The sequence below is a fragment of the Gallus gallus genome, chromosome 6 (genome assembly GCF_016699485.2).
Source record: "Gallus gallus isolate bGalGal1 chromosome 6, bGalGal1.mat.broiler.GRCg7b, whole genome shotgun sequence".
NCBI classification, from domain to species: domain Eukaryota; kingdom Metazoa; phylum Chordata; class Aves; order Galliformes; family Phasianidae; genus Gallus; species Gallus gallus.
The window spans coordinates 9,697,246-9,718,824 of record NC_052537.1 but is presented as its reverse complement, the minus strand read 5'-3'; the positions used below and the strand labels follow the sequence as shown (position 1 = coordinate 9,718,824).

General features: G+C 40.1%; 1 protein-coding gene across 15 annotated transcripts in view; it reads right to left on the bottom strand.

The window, feature by feature from the left end:
- The window catches only part of ANK3 (ankyrin 3), a 344,913-nt gene that overhangs the window by 33,616 nt on the left and 289,718 nt on the right, over positions 1 to 21,579 (bottom strand). For 12 of the 15 annotated variants that reach the window (XM_040702299.2, XM_040702301.2, XM_040702300.2 and 9 more), the window contains 9 exons: positions 19,465 to 19,619; positions 12,880 to 13,091; positions 10,747 to 10,954; positions 10,079 to 10,175; positions 8,583 to 8,811; positions 7,903 to 8,028; positions 6,985 to 7,107; positions 6,491 to 6,517; positions 3,452 to 3,533 (listed from right to left, as the gene is read on the bottom strand). In XM_040702299.2, the coding sequence (XP_040558233.1) occupies positions 3,452 to 3,533; positions 6,491 to 6,517; positions 6,985 to 7,107; positions 7,903 to 8,028; positions 8,583 to 8,811; positions 10,079 to 10,175; positions 10,747 to 10,954; positions 12,880 to 13,091; positions 19,465 to 19,619 (1,259 nt within the window). The remainder of the gene's footprint in view (positions 1 to 3,451; positions 3,534 to 6,490; positions 6,518 to 6,984; positions 7,108 to 7,902; positions 8,029 to 8,582; positions 8,812 to 10,078; positions 10,176 to 10,746; positions 10,955 to 12,879; positions 13,092 to 19,464; positions 19,620 to 21,579) is intronic. The other 3 variants (XM_025151500.3, XM_040702304.1, XM_040702305.2) reach the window with 1 other exon arrangement.

Here is a 21,579-nt window from a genome sequence, read left to right as displayed (position 1 = left end):
TCATGTCAAAACGAGCACACATTAATAAATTTTTATGCTGGATTAAGCACAAATATGTAAATCTTAAAAAAATCATTTCACAAGTGGCCATTAAAAGAAGAGTACACTTTTTCTACAAGATGTAGTGTCTTGGTACCTTTTGAGGAGATTTCTTGCATCAGCTCAAAGACAGACCTGTTCAACTTTGCATTTCTCAAAAGGTAACATTAGAAAAGCAGTCAAAGAACAATATATTATGCAAAAACTTCCTGGCAAGGACAAACCTGTCAACTGTTACCATCCCCCAGAACACTCAGCTTATTCATAGGCATTTCAAACAAAATCATCATCAACCACATTTTGCACCACGGGAGGTACTGATGCCAGAAGACAGCATTTCTGGGAATCCCATTACAGCATACATATCCTCTGATACAACAATAACATTCAGAGAGTTGACACTGAAAGTGAATTAAAGGGCCTTTTATTTTCCTTTTCTTTTTCTTTTTTTTTTTTTAAACTCCTCTGTTTAAAGTTGAGTTAGAAATTGAGCTGAAATATCCGAATAACTTATTCATTTAACCTTTCTCTAAAGTTACAGTAATAATTTGTCAAACTTACTTGGTCTGTCTTATAGACAGTAACTTACAGTGAAAGAATCTTAATAAGGCTAATACTAAACTGTTGAAGCACACACACTTACAGAATTGTAAATAAGTGTTCAATATACCACAGGTCCATATCCTACAAGGAGAAACGTGCGGGTCCTACAAAAGCCAATTGAAACTCAGAAGGCAATGTGGATGGCTGGTGATATAGCAGTATTAGAACATTTAGGTTGAAGAGAGCTTGAATACAAGGCCTGACTGGCACAGTCTATTTCTAGAAACATTTAATTTTCCCATCCTCCTCGCAATTTTATTTTGAAGCACAAACATACCTTTTTTTCTGAAGAAGAAAACACTATGTATTTCATTAAATTAACTAGACTTTATTATGAAGATTAATTAGCAGCAGCAGCTGACATTCACCAGAAGTTCATACTGTCCCAAGTCCAAAAAACAAAACCCCCAAATCATTCAGAAAATAACCAACATCAAAACAACTTGTTCAGTAGTTTGTGTTTGGAATTGTCTTTAGAGGGACCCCACCGCGCTGTGATGAGCTGTTCTGCCACAACTGGTTTGTGCAGCAATCAAACCAGCAAACTGCCCTCTTAGCTACTCTTTCTCCCTAAATCACCAAGTCAGACACATCTAAGATGCTTTCTTGGTGCTCTGTATGGCAGCTGAGAAGAAGTGGTACAAACAAAAAGGACTAATTCACAAGTGTGTTCAGTTATGACACAAGTCAAAACAGCAGGAAACTGGACAGTTTTACTGTTCTGAAATAGCAAAGCAATCCCCACAATCATGCCAGACTTCAGAGTAGGGTATGATTCTAAAGAGTGAAGTTTTTGAATTGAAACAGCCCTTTTTGGCTACTGGACACTTCTGGCCTTAGCAGTTTCCATCCCTCTGTATCTGAGACTTTATTGGAAAACAGATGTTACTACCTTCGTACAGCAAACTGTGTTTCCTTACTTGCAGCTGGTAACTGAAAGCACTGAGTGAACTTCACCATGCAAATGCCCCCCAAGCTCCCGCTGGAGTAGCCTTGCTCCTGCTCTCTTCAGCTGCAAGCAAACAACCAGCAGGGTTAACCCACCACAGTGGGAAACCTCACTGCTGGAGAGAGCAGAGGGGCCTCTCTGGCCTCTCCTTCCTGAGGAGGGATAAGAAGAGGTAGGGAGGAGAATACCCCACCTTCCCTCGCTCTCTTCTGCCCCAACACTGGCACCAACACGAGCAGAGGAAAAAAAAAGTTGTGTGTGTGTGCATGCCTGAACTCGTGAGAGAGAAACAGCTCAACCTACACGGCTACCAAAACTGAAGAGTTGTGCCATCACATTTGGTAGAAAGAGGCAGAGGTTAAACACTCATCTCCTACCAGTGAAGCAAATGCTCTGTGGAGTAAAACAGCCGCAACAGCCCCACTGTCTCTGTTGGGTAGCATGCTCTAGAAGAGCTGTGCCTCCAAACCTGTATCATCTCCCAGCAACAGCATGTTGGAGGTGATGGTGGCAGCCAACAACTGCAAGCTGTGTGCACAGGAGGTGGTGCTCAGGCTGTTGGCCAAACCACTGCCTGCTATCTTTCCTGGCGCATACAATAACTTTTGCATACTCTTTTTGAGTAGCTGACCGCCACAAGTAGGAACTGCTGCCCCATAGGATAGAATAAAGAATGGTCAAGGACTTCTACTATGCCAACATAAGTTTTCTTAGAATAAAGCCCATTAAGTGGGCTGGTTTTTTTCTTCCACTTTTTGTAAATGAGACTTAATGAACCTCTGGTGAGCAAATGTTAGACTTTTTTTTCCCAACGAGGCCTGAAAAACAAATTGTAAGCAGTACATACAATCATCAAAATTATTTGAAGCAGCTTCCTTTTCCCTGTCTCGGTTCCCAGCAAGCCTTTGACGATACCTTAACAATCCATCAAGAAGTCTCAGTAGATCTGATAGCTTCTTCAGATGTTATATGCTTGAAGTCTTCTTCCAGGTCTGAGAAGTGTAATCTATTCTGCAGCACATCTGATCCAAAGAAGCCACAGATCTTATAGGACAATTAAACAGCAGCCATCCAGTGGAAACTCCCAAGACCCGATGAAGTTTGTCTATGGATTTATGGAATTATACCAAAGGGTCTGTTGCAGGGTAGCAACTGAGAAGTTATGAGGCAGAAAACAGATAAGAAAAAGTCTGGCAATGGGGAACAACAGCAGTCAACCTCAGGCAGGGAAGGTGAAGGAATAAAAGCTAAGCCAAATATATTGTATTGAATGAGGAAGGAAAGCAATGACACAGGTCTAGTGAAGGGGAACAAGTCTAAGAGGAAGCAACATGTGGTGCCAAGGAATAGAAAGCATCTGCAGGGAACAAAGGAACAAGGGAAGAGGACGAGAAAGAAGAGGGAGATACAAAATATGTGAGAGTCTGTTTTGGCTAAGCATCTAAACATTTAAGTGCTTATCTGAATGTCATTCTCCAGTCTTGCTGAACTTTTGCATATCACTCCCTTCCAACATGAAGGTATAGCAGCTCAGTCTAACATCCCAAAGGGAAGAGGAACAGACTCCTTGTGAAAGCAATCTGTAATCCTATTTGTCTGGAGCTACATGGCATTTTTAAAAAATATTATGTTTTTACTTAATCAGTGCATGCCATTTGCCAGTCAGGATTCTTCAAGCTCTCACAACACAAAATTTCAGACCATCCAACAGTTTTGTTTTAGATAGCTGTTTGTTTGTTTTTTTTTTTCCCGTTTTCTTTTTCTCCAAAGTGACACCAAATACAACGTTTATAGAAAAAATGTCTCTTCTTATGAAAAATCACATGTATATGGTTTAGTATTTTGGTAAGAGCAACTCACTCATTCCAGGCTCAGTCAGATAGCTGTAGCGCTTACGTAAAGCAAGGGAGACAAAGTTCTGACGCCGGTCGGCTTTCTCCGTCTGCAACAAAACATAATGCTGTTTGGTACCATCCCCCATATGAACCATCATCAAACCTCAGCACGACAGGACATTCTGCAGTACACATCCCCACAAGGGAGAACTGATGCCTCCACTCAGCTTCAGGATGGCATGCTGGAGGCAAATTTGGGCAAGCAGTGAGAAATGGACAGAGCCGATCTCCATTCCTGCCTGCCATGTAATGAGTGTCAGGTGTTGTGGAGCAGGGAGCATGGCTATCAGAGGTGGCCGGCACTTGCTGTGAACAACCACCCTCCTAGAGAAAGCAAGCAAGAAGCTGCAACCCTAGGAGATAATCCCATAGACTCATTCCTTCTCAATGTCTCTGCTTACGAGGTGGAAGAGCTTAAATAGCAGACACAGCTCACGTTGTTGCCCTACTGTATTTCAATACTATGTTATCCCACCATCACTTAGCAAACTGCTTCATACGACTACAAATGGCATGATATTTTTCATTCTCTATAAAATAAACCACCTTTGACTGGAAACAGGAGATCAACACAAAAGACTACAGATGCAGACATACAACATTCAGAGAAGTACAACTTTGATCAAATATCTCTCCCCAAATTAATTTGTCCTGGAAGCACATACACCATGATGTACACTGGCTTTCAAGTGAATACATTAAGGACAAAAAAGGCAAGGGAGGGGATTTTTTTTTTAATAGGCACAAAATGCAAAGATGCAGATTAGAAAGCAGATTACTATTGTTAACTAGTAAAGTGCACCGTAAGTAACTGCATTGAATGGCATAGCTGCTAGTGTGATGTCTTCAATATCAGAAGTCCTTTAGAAATCAGCTCACTCGATTGTTTAGCAAGATTTAATTTGTTTAGATAGAAAACTTGTTTTAGCTATATACAAGTTCACCAGGATCAAACCCTGTGGAGGCAATGTGATAAAGTTGGAGTTATTTTTTTTTAACATAATAAGGAGTGTTTTATTTCTATTTTGGTCAGCAGATGGCTGCTGCAGTTTGTTTTCTACCAGGAAGAGAAAAAAGGTTTGCTGCTAAGTAGAAGGGATGTATCTTGTGTGGTTTCTTTCGTACGGTGATCTCAATTATTGCTATCTCTAAAGAGTAAAACCCACACCATTTCCTGACAATCAGACGTGGCAGTTTCTGGCAAAGTGGGCATTTCTAAGCTGCAAATATTTAAGGTTTATTTGAAAATAGATTTATACACAATAGGAATTGCTCTTGGTTATTTTGCTTTTTTTTTTTTTTTAGAAGGGTTTAGTTTATTTTCAGAAATAAAATAGGAGGTCTGCTCCGAAACTAATGCCTCCTATTTTATTATGTTGGCCCACAACATCAGAGGTGGATGTTGGTGGGATGGTAGTAGAGGATGAACCTTCCCACCAGTATTCTGTTGTGGTGTAACAGATGACAGCAGAGAGGCAGTCGTGTGACATCTAAGTGTGCATGAAACAAAGGTGTATCACTGAATTCCTCCATGTGGAAACAGTGGCACCCATTCACATTCATTGATGCTTCCTGAACATTTATGGAGACCAAACAGTGCATGTGAGCACTGTGAGGTCGGTGGTGCATTTCAACAGTGGTGACAGCGATGCGAAAGACAAGCCATATTCCAGATGACCATGCACAGCTGTCACATCACAAAATGAAAAGTGTCTCGGTCAGCTCATGCACAGATCAGTGGATTACAGCCAAGGAACAGCATACAGAGCTGCGGATCAGCTTCAACGCACTGAAAATGATGGTGGCAACATTGGAACATTGCAAAGCTTGTGCCAGGTGAGTCCCATGAATACATACATGGGAACAGAAAGAACAATGTGTGCAAGTTTGTGAGGACCTATTCAACCAATACAAGGCTGAAGGTGACAATTGCCTAGATCTGATCATTAACAGTGACAAGATGCAGTGCCACCACTACAAGCCGTACTCAAAACGGCAGTTCACAGAGTGGCAACATGTGAATCCCACATTGAAGAAAAGGTTCAAGACACAGCCCTCAGTGGGTAAAGCGATGTTCACTGTCTTTTGCAATAGGAAAGAAGTGATCCTTCTGGATTTCCTGGAACTCAGACAAACCATCAACTCTGACTGCTATACTACAACACTGACTAAGCTGCACGCTCAGAATTCCAAAGTCAGTCCAGAGGACAGCCTATCTCTTGCAACACAATAACGCCAGGCCCCATACCAGTTCGAAGATAATGGAGCACATAGCCAATCTGGGCTGGAGTGTCCAACCACACCCACTGTATAGTCTGGATTTGGTGCTTTCTGACTTCCATCTGTTTGGGCCCACGAAAGATGGACTGCATGACCAACATTTTTCTAGCATCAATGCTGTCATAGCAGCTGTGAAACAGTGGCTCACCTTCACTAGTGTAGATTTTTATGAGCACAGCATGCAGGCTCATGTTCATTGCTGGCAAATATGCACAGCTACTGGTGATGACTGTGTTAAAAGAGAATGTTTTGTAGCAGAGATTTTGCTCTATCAAAATAGTGTTATTGTGTCCTTTGTAGTTGTTGTTGTTTCCATGGAAATAAATAGGAGGCATTACTTTCAGAGTGACCTTTTCAGATAAGCAAGTTATCAAAACACTGGCAGTATTATTCCAAGAGCTAAAAATCACACCGTCTTCCTGATTTGGCCAAAAATAGTCTTGGTCACTACTTTGTTATTATGCCATTTTTTTTTTTCCAGAAGAAAATTAGTTATATGTTAGATTACTGTTATTCAACATGTAGTTTATTTTCATCACATACAGTCTTGTTTTCTACATTCGTGAACTGTTTTGCAACAAAATATAAGATGTTGGGAAAATGGTTATTCTGTATGTATTACTTCAATGCCATAGGTTTTTTTTTGTTTCTTTTTTCTATAACATATTTACTGTTCTTCACTAAATCTGAAGAAAATAAAAACAGAAGACAGTGTTTATATTACCTCATCATCTTGATCTGACTCTGTTTCCTTTTGGTCCCAAGATGCATTGCAGAGACAAGGAATATTATAATGGACAGCAGGGAAAAGAATATCAGGATATGAAAAGGATCAAATTGGGAGCACAAAATGCAAGCTGATCTATAAGGCAAAGCAAATCCAAAATGCCAACACACACACAAAAAAAACTTACATCTACTGCAAATTAACATGTGACATTATTGAAAGCATAAACCTATGACTTGCAGGCTGAAGCATGAGCTGCAAACAGAATCATAAAAAATATAGGAACTTGACACCACAGTAACAAGAGACTTTAAAAGTGTTTTATGTACAGGAAACCAATAAAACATAAATGTAAAAAGTTTTAACCATATTCCAAAGCATTCTCACGACTGGCATTTCACAAGTTTTATCACTAGCAGAAAAAAGACAAAGACTAAAAGAGCAAAAATAAAATCAAACCAACTCTAAGGACGACGTTTCCTAACAAATACCTTTTTGTGTGCTGGCAAAGTGATATTCAAGTTGCAAACAGCTGTTTGTGGCAGTCCTTTGGTAGTCTTTGGTTCTTTCAAAAACGATAATCGACCACAGGGCTCTTGGCTGGTGTCTCTCACCTAGAAAATAAATGTTAGTAATTTGCAGTAATTCACATATCTAGGGGAGGTTTCTGAAGGGTTTCTCAGACCATCCTTTCACAAGGACCTATCTAATGAGTCTAGATCAGTGTTACTGAGCTGGGGCTCAGTCTCCTCTCTCAGCAAGAGAAAAAGGATTACCACCAATCAGTTACATCAACCTGAAGCTTTCTGAATAGAAATAAGCTCTTGAAATCCATGTAGGAAAAGATGTTGGGTGAGTCCAACCAGATAGCAATATCCTACTATAAAAATGAGTACATTTTCAGCTCATCATCATTTTTCTCTGCAGTGTCTTGCATTTGTGTTCCAAACCTACCTGCTTAAATTTATATATATATATATATATATATATATGTATTTATGTATGTATATGTACATATGTATATATTTTTTTCCCCTCAAAAACAGCAAGGCTAACAAGAGCTTACATCCTTTCATGGTAATTTAGAGGTGAAGAGTCTGTATGCATATTCTGGGGATCGTTCTGCTGTACCTCTTCTTAGTCCCTGAGACACGGTGATCTAATACTGCTATTGTGGAGGTCTAACTCATATGGTTTTGTTAGAGGTTTGAGAGTTCTTATCATGGGTTTTCTGGTCCCAGCTCTGTCAGCAACTTTTTTGTGGCTTCGTGCAAAGCACCATCTCCACACTATTCACATACTAAACCATGACACTCGCATCCTCGGGGCAAATTAGTCCTATCTGGCTGAAAAAGTGTTATCACAGGAAAAATAAAGATCTCAGCAGAATTAGCTTGTTTTGTTTTTACCTTGATGGAGAATGGCAGTCTATTTTCTTTGAAAGCGTAAAAATTAAAAACAAGCTGTTGTCCTCCTTTAGTCAAAGGGGCAAGATTTCCATAGCAATCAACGTAAATAGGCTTTCCTTCCAGAACCTATCAAAGTAATAAAAGTCAATAAAATCTCTGTTCATAGTAGATCCATGCAAGTAAATATAGCGTTATTTCCCCCCACCACAGCTCCCGAGTTTAGCATAAGCCCCTATTCAGATTAAATTCAATGACAAATTAGAAAGTCGCTGTGCATTACTGCAAGGTATTTTGAGTGCTGGCAGATTGAAAACTGCTATGTGAGAGGCTTTTCTTCAAGAAACACTATCTTGGTTCCCAAGCATTCACCACAGACTAGTTCTACCTGTAACAGCATGTCTGTGAGATTAGTGAGAAAGAACTGAAGGTCAATTTTCTGCAAAACCTTAAGTTACTTGATCCAACAGGAGCGAAACCCACCACAGACTAGCATCCATTTGGGGCACAACCTCATGCTTCCTCCACGTATTCTCTCTTGATGTCATCTCAATAAATTTTTTGACGTAGTTTTGCTGTGAACCTTTATTTAACTGAGTTTACAGTGGCTTTTGCAGGACTTACTGCCATTTGTAAAACACACTATCTGTTCACAAGGAGGAAGCCAGCTGTAAGAAATATACCTCAATGTCTTTGCTTCTTGCAACTTCTTCAAAATTCTCTTGTTGCTCCAAAGTTTTGTCGACTTTGTCATCAGTCATGCAGAAGCAACGCAAATTGGATTCCACAGGGTCATTCATTTTAGCAAATATAACGAACTTTGCCATGTAAGGAACGCATATTAATTCTCTATAAAGCTGTGTTGCCAGCCCAACAGTCTCTAGTACTTGATGGCAGTCTGCAAGCCAAAATCTGAATGGGAGAAAGGAAATTGTTAAATCAACTTTTTATTATGTTCAAACATTGATCAAGCCTTTAAAAAGAAACCATGACCTATGATTTTCTGTCTGCTTTGCATGCATACTGCCCCTGCAGATATCCCAAAGCTGTGATTTTTCTTCTATTTCCAATAGAGCTTTAAATGCTTGAAAATGCGAATAGCCAGCAGTGAAAGGATGATATTTTTACTTGTCCCTTTCCATGTCCATATCTTGTAGACTGTTTTCGTGAAGCAAAACTGTGCAAACAGTATATCTTTTGTGACCACATGCTATGTATATTGCAACTTGCTGGTGCTTCACTGTACATTAGATTGTTATGAAATCTTTGCTAAAAAGAGCTTCCTTGATAACACACACATACAACAAAATCATATTTCCCATATCATATTTCTAGACTAACTCCAAATACGCCCACAGTGAAGTCTCTCAAAGAGATATTATAATATAATTTCCTCCTTGTAAGATTAAGAGCTTAATAACAATTCTGATAAAACTTAGAAATATTTTCATCCGTAGTTCATACAAGCCTTCCCTCAATATTACAGTCCTAATCCATTTGGTTTGTTCAGCCATTTGCTCCCTCTATAAAGCTCCTTGTAGATGCAAATGCTATGCACCAAATGATAAATTCTTTACCTGGCATACAAATTTTATCCCCCGGGATGTGTGATTTGTACTGAATGTCTCCAGACATCATGCAAATCCACGACATCCATTGCAATTCATTTAAAACTTTGATTTTTTTTTCCCCCACAAATGATATTTTTGTGAAAGTAATTTCATATAATCTTCAACTAAAAAGCCAAGAACCAGAAATTGAATCCCTTCTACAATTTAAGCAAATATACTTCTATGAGTCCTCCACATTCTTTTACTGAACAACCATTTAAAACTTTCCTCTTCTGTTGCTGTTTGCAGAAAAACAAACCCATGTGTGGCACTGCAACCTTTAGCAAAACAGCATGTGTGACTGCCAGGAGACATCTCCCCAGCAGAAAAGGCCAAGACAAAACATCATGTGCAACCTTAAGTGCCTGGTATGCTGATACGCAGTGACAAAGAAGCATCTGGTCCATTATTGCTCCATCAGTCTTGTAAAAGACTTAGAGAAAGCGGGAGAAAAAACCAGACCCACCATCATCATAAATAACCTCTTCCTTCCCATTCTCACAGCAATGCACACTGCTAATCAAGGAACGCTATTCCCTGGCTGCGTTTGACAAGCTCTGCTACCTTACCTGGCTGAAACATTGGTTGTGAAGGAGACACAATCATTAGAAAATGTCAGTGGAGTCGTGCCTGTGATGTCCTCCCACTGCGCAGGTGAAGTACCTCCTATGTAAATATAAACCATAGAGATATTATCTTTCAAACATCAAGTACATGCAGACTACCTAGCAACGTTTCTATCAAAATATTTTGCTTCACACAGCAAATGACAGCATAGACTATCACCTTTTCCAACAGGTGAACTACATGTTACAGATTTAACGTATGTTACACACCAGGAAATGTTGTGATGTCAGCAAGGTACATTCCCTACAGTCAATAGTGAAACTCTCCTTTTGATATCAGCTTGGCCAGAATTACTTCGGCAAACTAATTTATCAGTAACTATATGTAATAGTCAGGGTTGAAATTCTTTGTACTAGCCAAATATAAAGGAGTATTTAATATCTGCTGCCCAGAGTTCTTTTAAAACAGCATGAGACAACACTAAAAGCCCAGGGAACAAGTGATAGGCTTTCAGGTGATCTGAGCTGGCTTTGCCCAGAGGAACTGATCTGAAATCTACTGGACCAATCAAGCTCCCCTTACTGGAAAGCACGACTTATACAGCTATATGAGTGAGCACAGAGGCACTGCTGTCACAGAAACCTTTGCAAAGGGCATGATTTTCTCTAACCTGTAATGCTACATAAAAGTCGAAGGCTGGGCGTCGTGTCTCCTTTGTACCCATTGGTTACACCTTCGCCTGATGGAGGTGGCACAGGAATTGTCATGGTTATTGGCTTATGAAATTTTCTTCTTCTTGGCTCCACAGTGACAATGGGACTGAAAGTTGCTTTGTTTCCAAGGATTTTTTTAACAATCTCCTCTGGAACTGGTTGAGCCTGTCAACACAGAGAAAACAGTTTAAACAAGAGCTACAAATTGACTGTACACATTCAAAACTGTTTTCCAACATGTAACTTCATTTTCCTTCAATTTTCTCCAGAATGTTATTTAATCTTTCCCTAGGCTATCTTCTCCTATAGCTCTCATGTGTGATTATTACTACAATTCATACTTTAGTACTATTCTTAAAAGCCCACTTATGATTTCCTAAGAGCTAACTTGTTGATAAAAGCTATAAATCTCAGAGGGCTGTCTGTAGTTTTTGCTGAGAGGTTTTCAGAGCTTGCTCATTTGAAATTTACAGTGATGGGTGACATCACGGAAAATTTCAAAATGCAAGAAGAGCCTTATTTTGTTAGCAGAGTCTTGAGAGGTGAGGACTAAACACACTGTCTCACATGCTGAACAGTTCTCACATCTCTGCAGGGCACAAATCCGTGCACAAAAAGAACACCGTGTACTCCTGATTCACCTCTGTCCTCAGTGCTTCCTATGCTATTTTGCTATCAATTATTAGCAAAGAAATAGTTGAGTCAAATTTATACAGAGTAAAATCGTTGTCTTAAGCTGAGTTATAAGTGATTTTCAGACTTTCTACCTCCATTTTTGTGCCTTCAGAGATTTCTTAACTTTTTATAGGAAGAAAAGAAGAACCTGTACGGGAAGAAACGCTGTAGAATTTTAGCAGTTTTTGTTATGTAAGATTTGAACTCAAAACTAAGAGAAATGGGTTTTTGCAATTGCTTTTTTAAATAAAAAGATTCAAGTCCCTATCTCAATCAGCCTGCACTGTAACTTGCTGCATTATTTAAACTACACAATGTACTGATATTCAAATAATAGGTGGTCATACTGCAATCTCAGCAGTGATAACACTGCATATGGAGATGATGCGTTTCCTTCACTCCTGATAGCTCTGGGAAGGCAGCTGTAGAACAGTAATAGCAGAGCTTCCAGTTTCTCGGGATTAACTGTCGTTCTTTGAAATATTGTTAGCAGATGAGAAATGCTCCAGAGTATGAGGAAAGGCTGACTAATCTGGGTCTGTTGAGCCTGGGGAAAAGATGACTGAGAGGGGATCTGATAAATGTTTATAAATATCTAAAGGGAGGTGGGAGGCAAAAGGATGAGGCCAGGCTCTTCTTGGGGGTGCACAGTGATAGAAATAAGGTGTAACGGCCTAAAACTTGAACCTAGGAAGTTCTATAAAAACATGCAAAAGAACTTTTGCACCATAAATCAGGTGACAGAGCACTTGAACAGACTGCCCAGAGGGGATGTGGAGTCTCCTTCTATGGAGATTTCCAAGACCTGTCTTGGATGACTACTGCGTGACCTATTGTAGGGTACCTGCTTTGCCAAGGGGATTGCACTCAATGATTTTTTGATGTCCCTTCCAACCCCCGCAATCCTGTGATTCTGTGAATTCCATGCACTGGCATTCAAACCAGCAACCCTGTTTCACGAACCCATCACACTCATCAGGCTATTAAGTAATTTTAAGCAATAATCAACAGAACTTAACAAAAAGATATATTCTACAAAGTATTTCTCCACTTTCCAGGCAGTTTGTTCAAGGACAGTTCAAGCTATTTGCTCCTTCCAGATTCCATCCATTGCCACAAACACCAGAAGTCAACGTCCTAAGCTACAGCAGATGTATGTAGGATGTACACAGCTGCCACTTAACCACAGGAGACTGGATCACAGAGCAGCTGTGCAGCTCACAGGAGACTGTCACTGAGGCTTGTTGTGGTTCCAGATCTTTGCCTTTTCTCTCCATCCTACAGGTGCTAAGTGATATGCCAGGCGACAATAAAAGAGGAGCTGGGTTTTTGCCACAGAGTTGAGGACCATGCTTTACCCACACCAGGGGAGCACAGAGTGTGCACAGGTGACAAGAAGATGAGGGCACCCTTACCTGGAGTCCCACGCGGATTCTTTTGGTTAGAGCACCCTCAGGGAAGGACGCCTGGACACGTGGCACGGTCGTGCTGCTCAGCACGCCACCCTCTGGGCCAATTTGGTTACTCTCTTGCTTGATTCGTGAAACCACTGCGAAGTACTGAGGGAAATCCTTTGTGACAATCCTACAGATACGCTTCTTCTCTAGCTCCTCAACGCTGTCCAGCTCTGGAGGGAGAAGACAGGTGAAACAGGCTCATATCAGATACATCTACCAGCTTGCAAAGTTTTTAACTTGCATTTATATCGCAAGATTTTAAAAATTTATTTACTGTAGGAAAAACAAACACAACAGTGCTATTAATCATCAAGCACTGGTTTGTTCTGGGATATCTATCTTGACTATGACAGCCATCAGCACTGGACACGCAGATATGCCAGGGCACTGAAGCACGTGACAGCTGCCCTGGGATGGCAGGTTGATCACTGGAGCCCACTGAGATGCAGAGGAGACGGTCACGCTTCTTTACTCTCTCATTTAAGTATCTGGAAGCACAGAAGTAAACTGATCTTTCTGAGCAAACCTTTCAGAGATGTTTATTTCCTGTCTCCTCCCTCACACATCTCTAGCATGCAGAAAAGCACAGAAAATCACAGGCAGTTCACAAACAAACTGTACCCCAAGTGTAAAGACACCTGAAACAGAAGCAGGTCACCAATAAGGAGTTCCCAGTGCCACACTCCCAACATGTAGGGTCACCAGGGTGCAGAAAGGGGCATAGGGTATCCACTCATATCAATTAAGTAGATCTTATATAAGTATGTGCATAGAGGAAAACTGTGATGTGTGATAACTATGAAACTGTAGGTATGTGTATATATATCCCCTAATGAAATCTCCGTGATACAGACACTATTTACAAATGCAGGTAATTAAATGACTGTCATGCATTTCTCCTGTAATTTTCTTGCACTTTACCTTCTGAGCTATTTTAACTGGGCTTCCCTCCAGCACTCCACAAGATCCCACTCTTATTTTCCTCTTTAAAAAAAGCACCATGCATCTAAATAAGAAAGTTTACTGCTCAAAAGATGACATTTCTACCAGATGCAGTAAGAGAAAGCTGGAGGACCAAAATAAGTACTACGACAATAGACATTTGTACAATTATTTACTTGGCCAAGACATTTTCCTCCTCTGAGCATGTATGCTCAATTACAAGTCCAAAAGATTTGAATATAAATTTGGTAAAATGTCAAGTTTTCCATTTTAAAACCTTCAACAGCTAATTTGGATTAATTGCTCAGTGTTGCTGTGGATCATACAAAGCTACCAGAAGAGGATAATTTCTTATCATAATGTCAGCTTCCATTTAGTTTGACTCAGAGATGATATCTGAAGCCCTCTAATGAATTAGGTATTCTGCCTGCAGCATCTGGAAGCAATGGCTTGTGCTGTGGACAAACTGGATTCTTAAATTCCCAGGCAGGTATAATCTTGATTGGTAAATCCTGTGTATTCTTTTGTCAGTTGCTGGAGAATAAATGCACTGTAAAATGCTCACTGAGATGGAGGATAATTAAAATTCTCCGGCAGTAGAAATTTTTATGTAACATTTGAAAGCTCTTTGGAGTCTGGCGGGCACTCTCCTTTAGAAATGGAAGATGCACAGATAAGAGTGGCAAAACAACAACCAGGCATGATGAGGAGTTCAACCACATACATGGAAATTATGTTGGATATGCATGTAAGATTTTACATGGATTTGCCCCCTAGCAAAACAAAGAAAGGAAGAAAAAATAAAATAAAAGCAGAAAATGAGCAATCTTTAACTGCCTCTCCACACATGTAAAGAATGCAGCATTAGCATGACAGAATTAATGAAACAAGGACATCTCGGCTTGGGAGAAGTCACATTTCCCAAACACACCTCATGCATTTTACAGCAAGAGAAATACTTCATCATTACTGTTTTCCTCACCAGTTGATGCTTCATTACTGTGCAATGCATTTCAATTAAAAAACTCAACAGTTTCGTTTGCTTATATTTAAGTCACAGGGAAATACGCTATACACCTCATCTTACAGCAAAAGTAATGGCAGAAAAGTAATGGCAGAATCGGGACCATTCTCCCAGTGTCATGTCCTGACATTGTGACAGTAGTCTAAAAATCACCTATTGCCATTAAGTTTTGGTGGGTCAGCAGAAAGGTACCACATGTGCTCCTTGCAGAGATCTCTTGCCACCCAAACGTATAATATGCTTATCCTAACGTAACTAGTGGAAGTGAGTACCCAGAGATGAGGATGAAGGGAAGAAAAGGGGAGAGAAAGGAAGATTGCTCCTATAGTCCCTTCAGCCCACGCTGTCACTTGAGTGTTACATTACAGGTCCTGGACAGGAGAGGAGAAACCCAGTTTCATCCCCTAGGATCAGAGGGGGACCTCACATAGGCTAGCTCAGGTCAAGGACAGCAATCACACCAGTTCTGTCAGGCGAGAGGCAGCTGAGGATTGAATTAATTCCTTGCCTGATACCTTTCTTTCTTACTTTCAGATAAAGTGTTTTCTGACTGGAAATGGAATTAGAGAAGTCCCATTCCCAGCAGTCCCATGAAACCTGGCTGTTTCATGAGCTTCAAGGTGTCTTTATGTGATCCAGGATTGTACTTCTCTTACTAAGGCCGTAAAAGGAGTTTTGCTCACATCCGAAAAGCAAATCCCACAGTTATTTAGTAGACCAAACAGCTCTTGGAGTTTTGCAACCCTCCTACAGTTCTAGTTCGAGTAGAGCTAATCTTGTCCCTCTGCAGACAATGAAAGACAGAACAAGCTTATGACACCAGTTTTCCCAGTAAGGAGATGTGCCCATTCAGAAACTGTTGTAATAAAGACAAAACACATAGGAGGCAGTGCTCACATGGAGAAAATTACCAGAGATGAACAGATGCAAAAAGGGGAAGGGACAAAGATAAACGGACAGCACTGAGACTTAAATATGCTTGCAACTCACTCTGCCAGCTTCACTGTTTGCCATACAGAACTGGACACTTCCAATACCACAGCTAGCAAGGAGGTCTCATCTTCAAATGAGGCAGTGTTCTTTACGTGCTCCTCTGCCTATTTTAGCAGTTTCTTATCTTGCTGTTCACAGCATGAGGCTTAACAGTGGTAAGTTTAAAAGCTTTTCTTGGAACCGTGGCAAAATCACTGCAGTGATTTATGGTGGTATTTTAAAATTCAAGCATAAACAAGGTCACTCTGGTCTTATCTGTAGATTCGAAGAAGTATTTATGCAGACTCCTGCTTCCCATCTGATACCAAACTGCACAGCTGCAAGCATACTGTAGCTACAAATACATGCATTTCTTGGCTCACTCACGAGCTTGCAAATGTCCACCAAAAGATTAGCTACCCTGGTGTTTGCATTTATGCCCACACTTTGTCTACAGGTACAGAAAGATACCTGTAAAAGGAGCAAGAAGGTAAAAAGCAAACACAAGTTAGACCTAAAAGAAGCCCTGATTAAGTGTAACCTATTTATAAGACAGAGAGCTTTTTCCTATATATGTGTGTACACACACATAAATTTTACTTGATTTTATTTTAAATAAATGTACTAGAGGCAAGAGCTGTGAATTACTACCCTCACATCTGGAATCAAGTTCATCCAGTGCCAAAAAGGAACCCACACAGTGCTGATGCAATACAGGGAACATTTGCCCAGGTACTATCTTCTGAAAAAAATTAATTAAACAGAATTAAATAAAATTAATCTAAACAGAAACCTGATGGCACCAAAGGAACTGACTCTTCGCATCACAACTTACTGCTCTTCCATGGTTTAAAAAAAAAATAAATAGCAAAGTTTTGTTATTATTTAATCCTACATTTAATACCCTGAAGTATTGCCTCCTTTTCTGGATTACTGTGAGTCTGTGATGAGTTCTTCCAGCAGATGGTGCTGCTTCCAGTAAAGAACAGGAAGATTTTTAGCAGTCCCCAAGGGGGGAGAGCAGCAAAGATGTCCTCACTCTCATCCCCGCTGGCTGAGCAGAGCAGGGAAAAGGAAAGGCAAACCAGAAAAGCAGACTGTATCTTTAAAAGTCAGCACATTAACGAGTCGAGAATACACGTCTGACTGTGCTCCTTCTACACAGAAAGAAGCAGTGAAACACAGCATGTCTAACATGAAATAGAACAACTGCTTTTAATAGAAAAAATGGCCATTCCAGCAGCATGTTACTTGGAGATGACTGCGCAGATGAATTTTCCTCCAGTGAGACATTACATATTTAGAAATTACTGAGCATCTAGACGGTTATTTTTTTTAATTTCAGTTCAAAGATTGTTTCTGCCACCAGATTTCATACCTGGAATCAACTTCTTCCAAAACCATGGCTTCTGAGATACAAAACGTCGCTTCAGAGCCAAGTCTAACTGAGGTATATCGCAACAATCCAGAAAAAAAAAAAGATTAAAAATGCTTGTAATTCTAGAAATCCGTATTTTATGTCAGCACTTGGAAAATTTTTTAAGTAGAAAAGGTGTCATTTGAGCAGGACAGAATTTTGTCAAGGTCCTTGCACTATTTTAATGCAAGGGTTTTTGCTTTTCTTCCCAATTAAAGAAGGATTTAGATAAAATTAATTGAACAAGCAACCAACACAGTGCTCTCTGAGTATGACCACATGTCCTCTCTCTCATAAACGATTGTCTGTGTCGGTAGACTGCTTTTCTGTGGCTTGGAGTTTAAGATGCCCAGTGTCCATGATATTTTCTGTGACTCACAGGCCGTATTTAGGAGCACTGATTTCAAACAGCAGTACCCTGGAAAGTAAGAACCATCTGAAGTCCTCAGGAGTTGTAACCTGGCTCCAAATTTTGAAGCTTATTATTTTGGGCTCTAAGTACAGAAGACTGCACGCCCACCTCACTCAAAGTGATTTTATTCTATTTATTTTCTTTTTCAACATGTGATTGTTCTATATGGCACCTCTGGGGAACTCCTTCATAAGCAATGTGAGTTGGAGCACTTCAGAACAGTGCTTTGTGCCTATATTTCCTGTCCCAAAATTGAACTCAACTCAGCTTGAAAAGCACACAGAGCAAATAAGCAAATTGTTAATCATTTCTGACTACCTCATCATGCACAAGGCACAGATATCTCGCCCAAATGCCAAGTCTTTATTCCCTGTCTCATATTCTAGAGCACAGAGAAGGAGCAGGCAGTGGCGAGATCTTTCTTTCAGAAAGGCTACACCACTGCCTTCAATCCTAGAGCAATTCTTACCCAGGCAGCACCATCCTCGGTCACACTTCACCGCTTTTAGGTACTTCTCTGTGACAAGGTTTATCACATTTTTCCAAACCCAGTGACCCAACATCTGTAGTGTTTCTGCCTCAGCGTTTGTCGGTTCTATTTATTACATAGCTACATTAAGTAGTCATGTAATGAACACATCCTCTTCTGTATTTTTACATGCTTAGGTGCAGCTCAAATAGTTCAAAATGACAATACTATACTAGCCCATCCTGCAAACTCCTATCTCAGATGCCCAGATCAGTAAAGACGCTAATTTCATATCTCAGATGCCCAGGGAACCTCTCACAACTATTTTCCTTTCTATGTTTTCAAAGCTTGCCTTTTACTGAGGCTGCCCCCTTTAAACAAGGAAAGCCAAGATCAAAGGCAGAGCGGGCTCACAGATACCTCTCATAGCTGCCATCCAAGTCTGATCACTTGCTTCAAACACTTCTGCTGATAATAGAAGAACTTTGCTGCAGCTTGTGCCTCAATGCACCATGACTTTCTGTAAGAGGTTATCCAGAGAAAATCCTGTGGATAAACCCTTATAGAAAACCGAGGTCCAAACTTCAGGCCATTTCACTTACAGTCAGATGCGAAGAGCGAGAGTAATGGTTTATCAACACAGGCACTGAAAAATACTTGCTGGGAAAAGAAAGCAGCGGTGCCAAGGACTCTCTGCAGCCCCAACCTGGCTTTGCTCACAACATGTCCGCAGGGACCATCTGTCACAGCATCTTCTGATGCACTGAGTACAGCTGAGCCCTCTCTTCTTCAGGGACTCTCACAAACATCAATATCCACACAAAACAAGGGAGCCAGACTTCCCAGATGGACACTGAGGCAGCAGGTTGTGTGTTTGTGGGAGATGACCCCTAACAATAGCAATTCTAAGAAGAATGGACTATAGGCTGAGGCCTGCATCTGTGGGAAAACTGAAATGAACTGATAGTTCGCTTGGAATGACCTTCACGTGGCCCCATCTGAGCCGAAGAAACACACTTACCTCCAGCTGGGATGTTATTCTCAACTCTGTGCTGTAAAGCAACTGTGCAGCTTTGCTTAAACTTGGCACGACTTCAGACCAAAGCTTAGCATTTATTCTAGGATGTCTCCAGGCCAGTGCTGAACCATTTCTCTATACAATCTTTCCATTTGTTTAATAGGTAACACACTGTATTCCCCCAAGTGAGATATCCACTGCACTGTTTTACTTTAGGTTGCTTTAGTCTACTTACGTTAGCAAGCCTTAACAAAGATAAGGCCTTCCAAAGCTTTGAGAAAATGTTTACCTTCATCCATGCCATTGAGTACTTCAGTTAAGTCTTCATGCTTGCTGTCATACTGGTGCTCCTTCCACGTTTCGCCATTTTCACTTCGAAGTACGATTAACTCTCTTTCCTTTCCTCGCATTGATCCAAAATGTGGGATTTCCACTATGACAGGGCTAGACAAAAAAATAATCAAATTATTTTTAAACCATGTAACTCCCCACTGCCCTAAATTTTCCTATGGGTGTTAAATCCTTAAGAAAACTACAATCATTCTAAATAGTAAGCGTTGTTACAGTAAAAGTGCTTTTAAAATTGCCAAAGCTGCACAATCCTTAAACTGTAGTTCATATATAACTTGACGTTATTCATACATAGCTCACTTTAAACATAAATCTTTTCAAGTAACTGCCTACGTGAAAAAAACATCCACAAATTTTGCTGAAGACCATTCTCCCTGTGCATTTACTCCGGGATGTGGGTGATCCAACCCTGCCTCCAGCACATGCAGCACTGCTGACTTTCAACTGGCATTATTATAGCCACAATTTGGAATTGGCTCATGGAATTTAAAGGGATCAAAGCTAGTTCAGGAACAGCCCAGCTATTCGAATGCATGCAAATGCTATCGACTGCAGCAGGAATTGTGTGAGCATGTAGATTTTAGATTTCAAACCAAGTCCCAAACTTTTCAAAGCAATAGGTTTCTTCTCATTAGTTTTACTTTCTGGTTCTCATGCCCAAAATCACAGCTGCAGCATTTGCACTGTAAACATCACCGGGGAATGTTTAGATCCTTACAGAATGGATTTTTCTGAGTTTAGCAACATTGCAACCACATTTAGATAAGTTACTCTCAAACATTTCGGGGGAAAGAAAGGGAACGGGAAAGTGGTTAATAGTACACCTACGTCACCAGACAATGTACCTTCAACAGAGGACCGCAAGTGCATTATTGAACAATAGTTGTGAACAACTGACAGAAACCACCATTTACTTCATGTGCCATTCCTTAACAAAACAGACACTTTTGCCAAACACTTCACAGGCAGTATATGCATTTTAAAGTATGCTAAGACATCCGACTGAAATCACACAGTAAGTGAACAACCATGGATTATGCAGCTTTAAGACATTTAAATAGACAGTATCATTATTTTCCTACAGAGGTTGTAGAAGATTTCACCTCTTTGTTTCACTCAGTTGAAAGCAACACCACATGACGGGAGGAGTATGCAGCACTTCTGCACTACCGAACACCAGCAAAGTGCTGGGATGCAGTAACCAATGGATTATCTGATTACAGAAATCACAACAGCCATTGTCAGGAAAAAACATAAATTGGAAGAACCAGATTTCATACTACATACCATTTGTCCCCACAAAAATGATCAAAAGACAATTTAATTCATACGTATTTTAGATGCTTTTAAGAACACCCAGGCTGCTACTCCAATCTTGAGTCTTTTAACAAGAAATAGAAATGTAGCTGCTGTCTCCCATTGTGGACAGCAAGTAAATATCAAAAATTCAAATACATGTTCAGATATTTACTCTCCAGTTCAAAAGAAGTCTGAACTGAAAAAACTAACAATGTAGTACAATCTTTGCAGGCTAATATTTCAGATACTGTCTCTGTAAATATTTAGAAACCACACAATTTTGTGCATGACATTTAACAAGAATACTCAGTGAGAAGGTATTGAACAGGTATTGAACACCAAACACTCACCAATATTTTGTAAACCTAATGCAGTAAATTTCACAGTATGGTTTGAAAACAACAGTCAAAAATGTACGGAAACATTCTTACATTTTAGACCATACACTGCAGCTCCTTTGGGTTGCATTCTTGGCGTTATAAATCTATTTTAACAAGATGACTCTTGCAGTTTGAAAATAATAGTATCTCTTCAGCCTTGTTAAAATTAAGATATTTACTCAATGAGATCTTAATCTTTTATAAATAATAGACTTTTACATGACCACATTTTACAATGCTCTTCCCAAAACAGAGACTCACTCAAGGCCTGTAAATACCTTCTCTACCACAGGGTTGAAATTAAAGGACTGTCACTGTGTATTAAAATGTATTTGATGCAGTTGAAACACTTCAAATTTAAAAAATTACAAAAG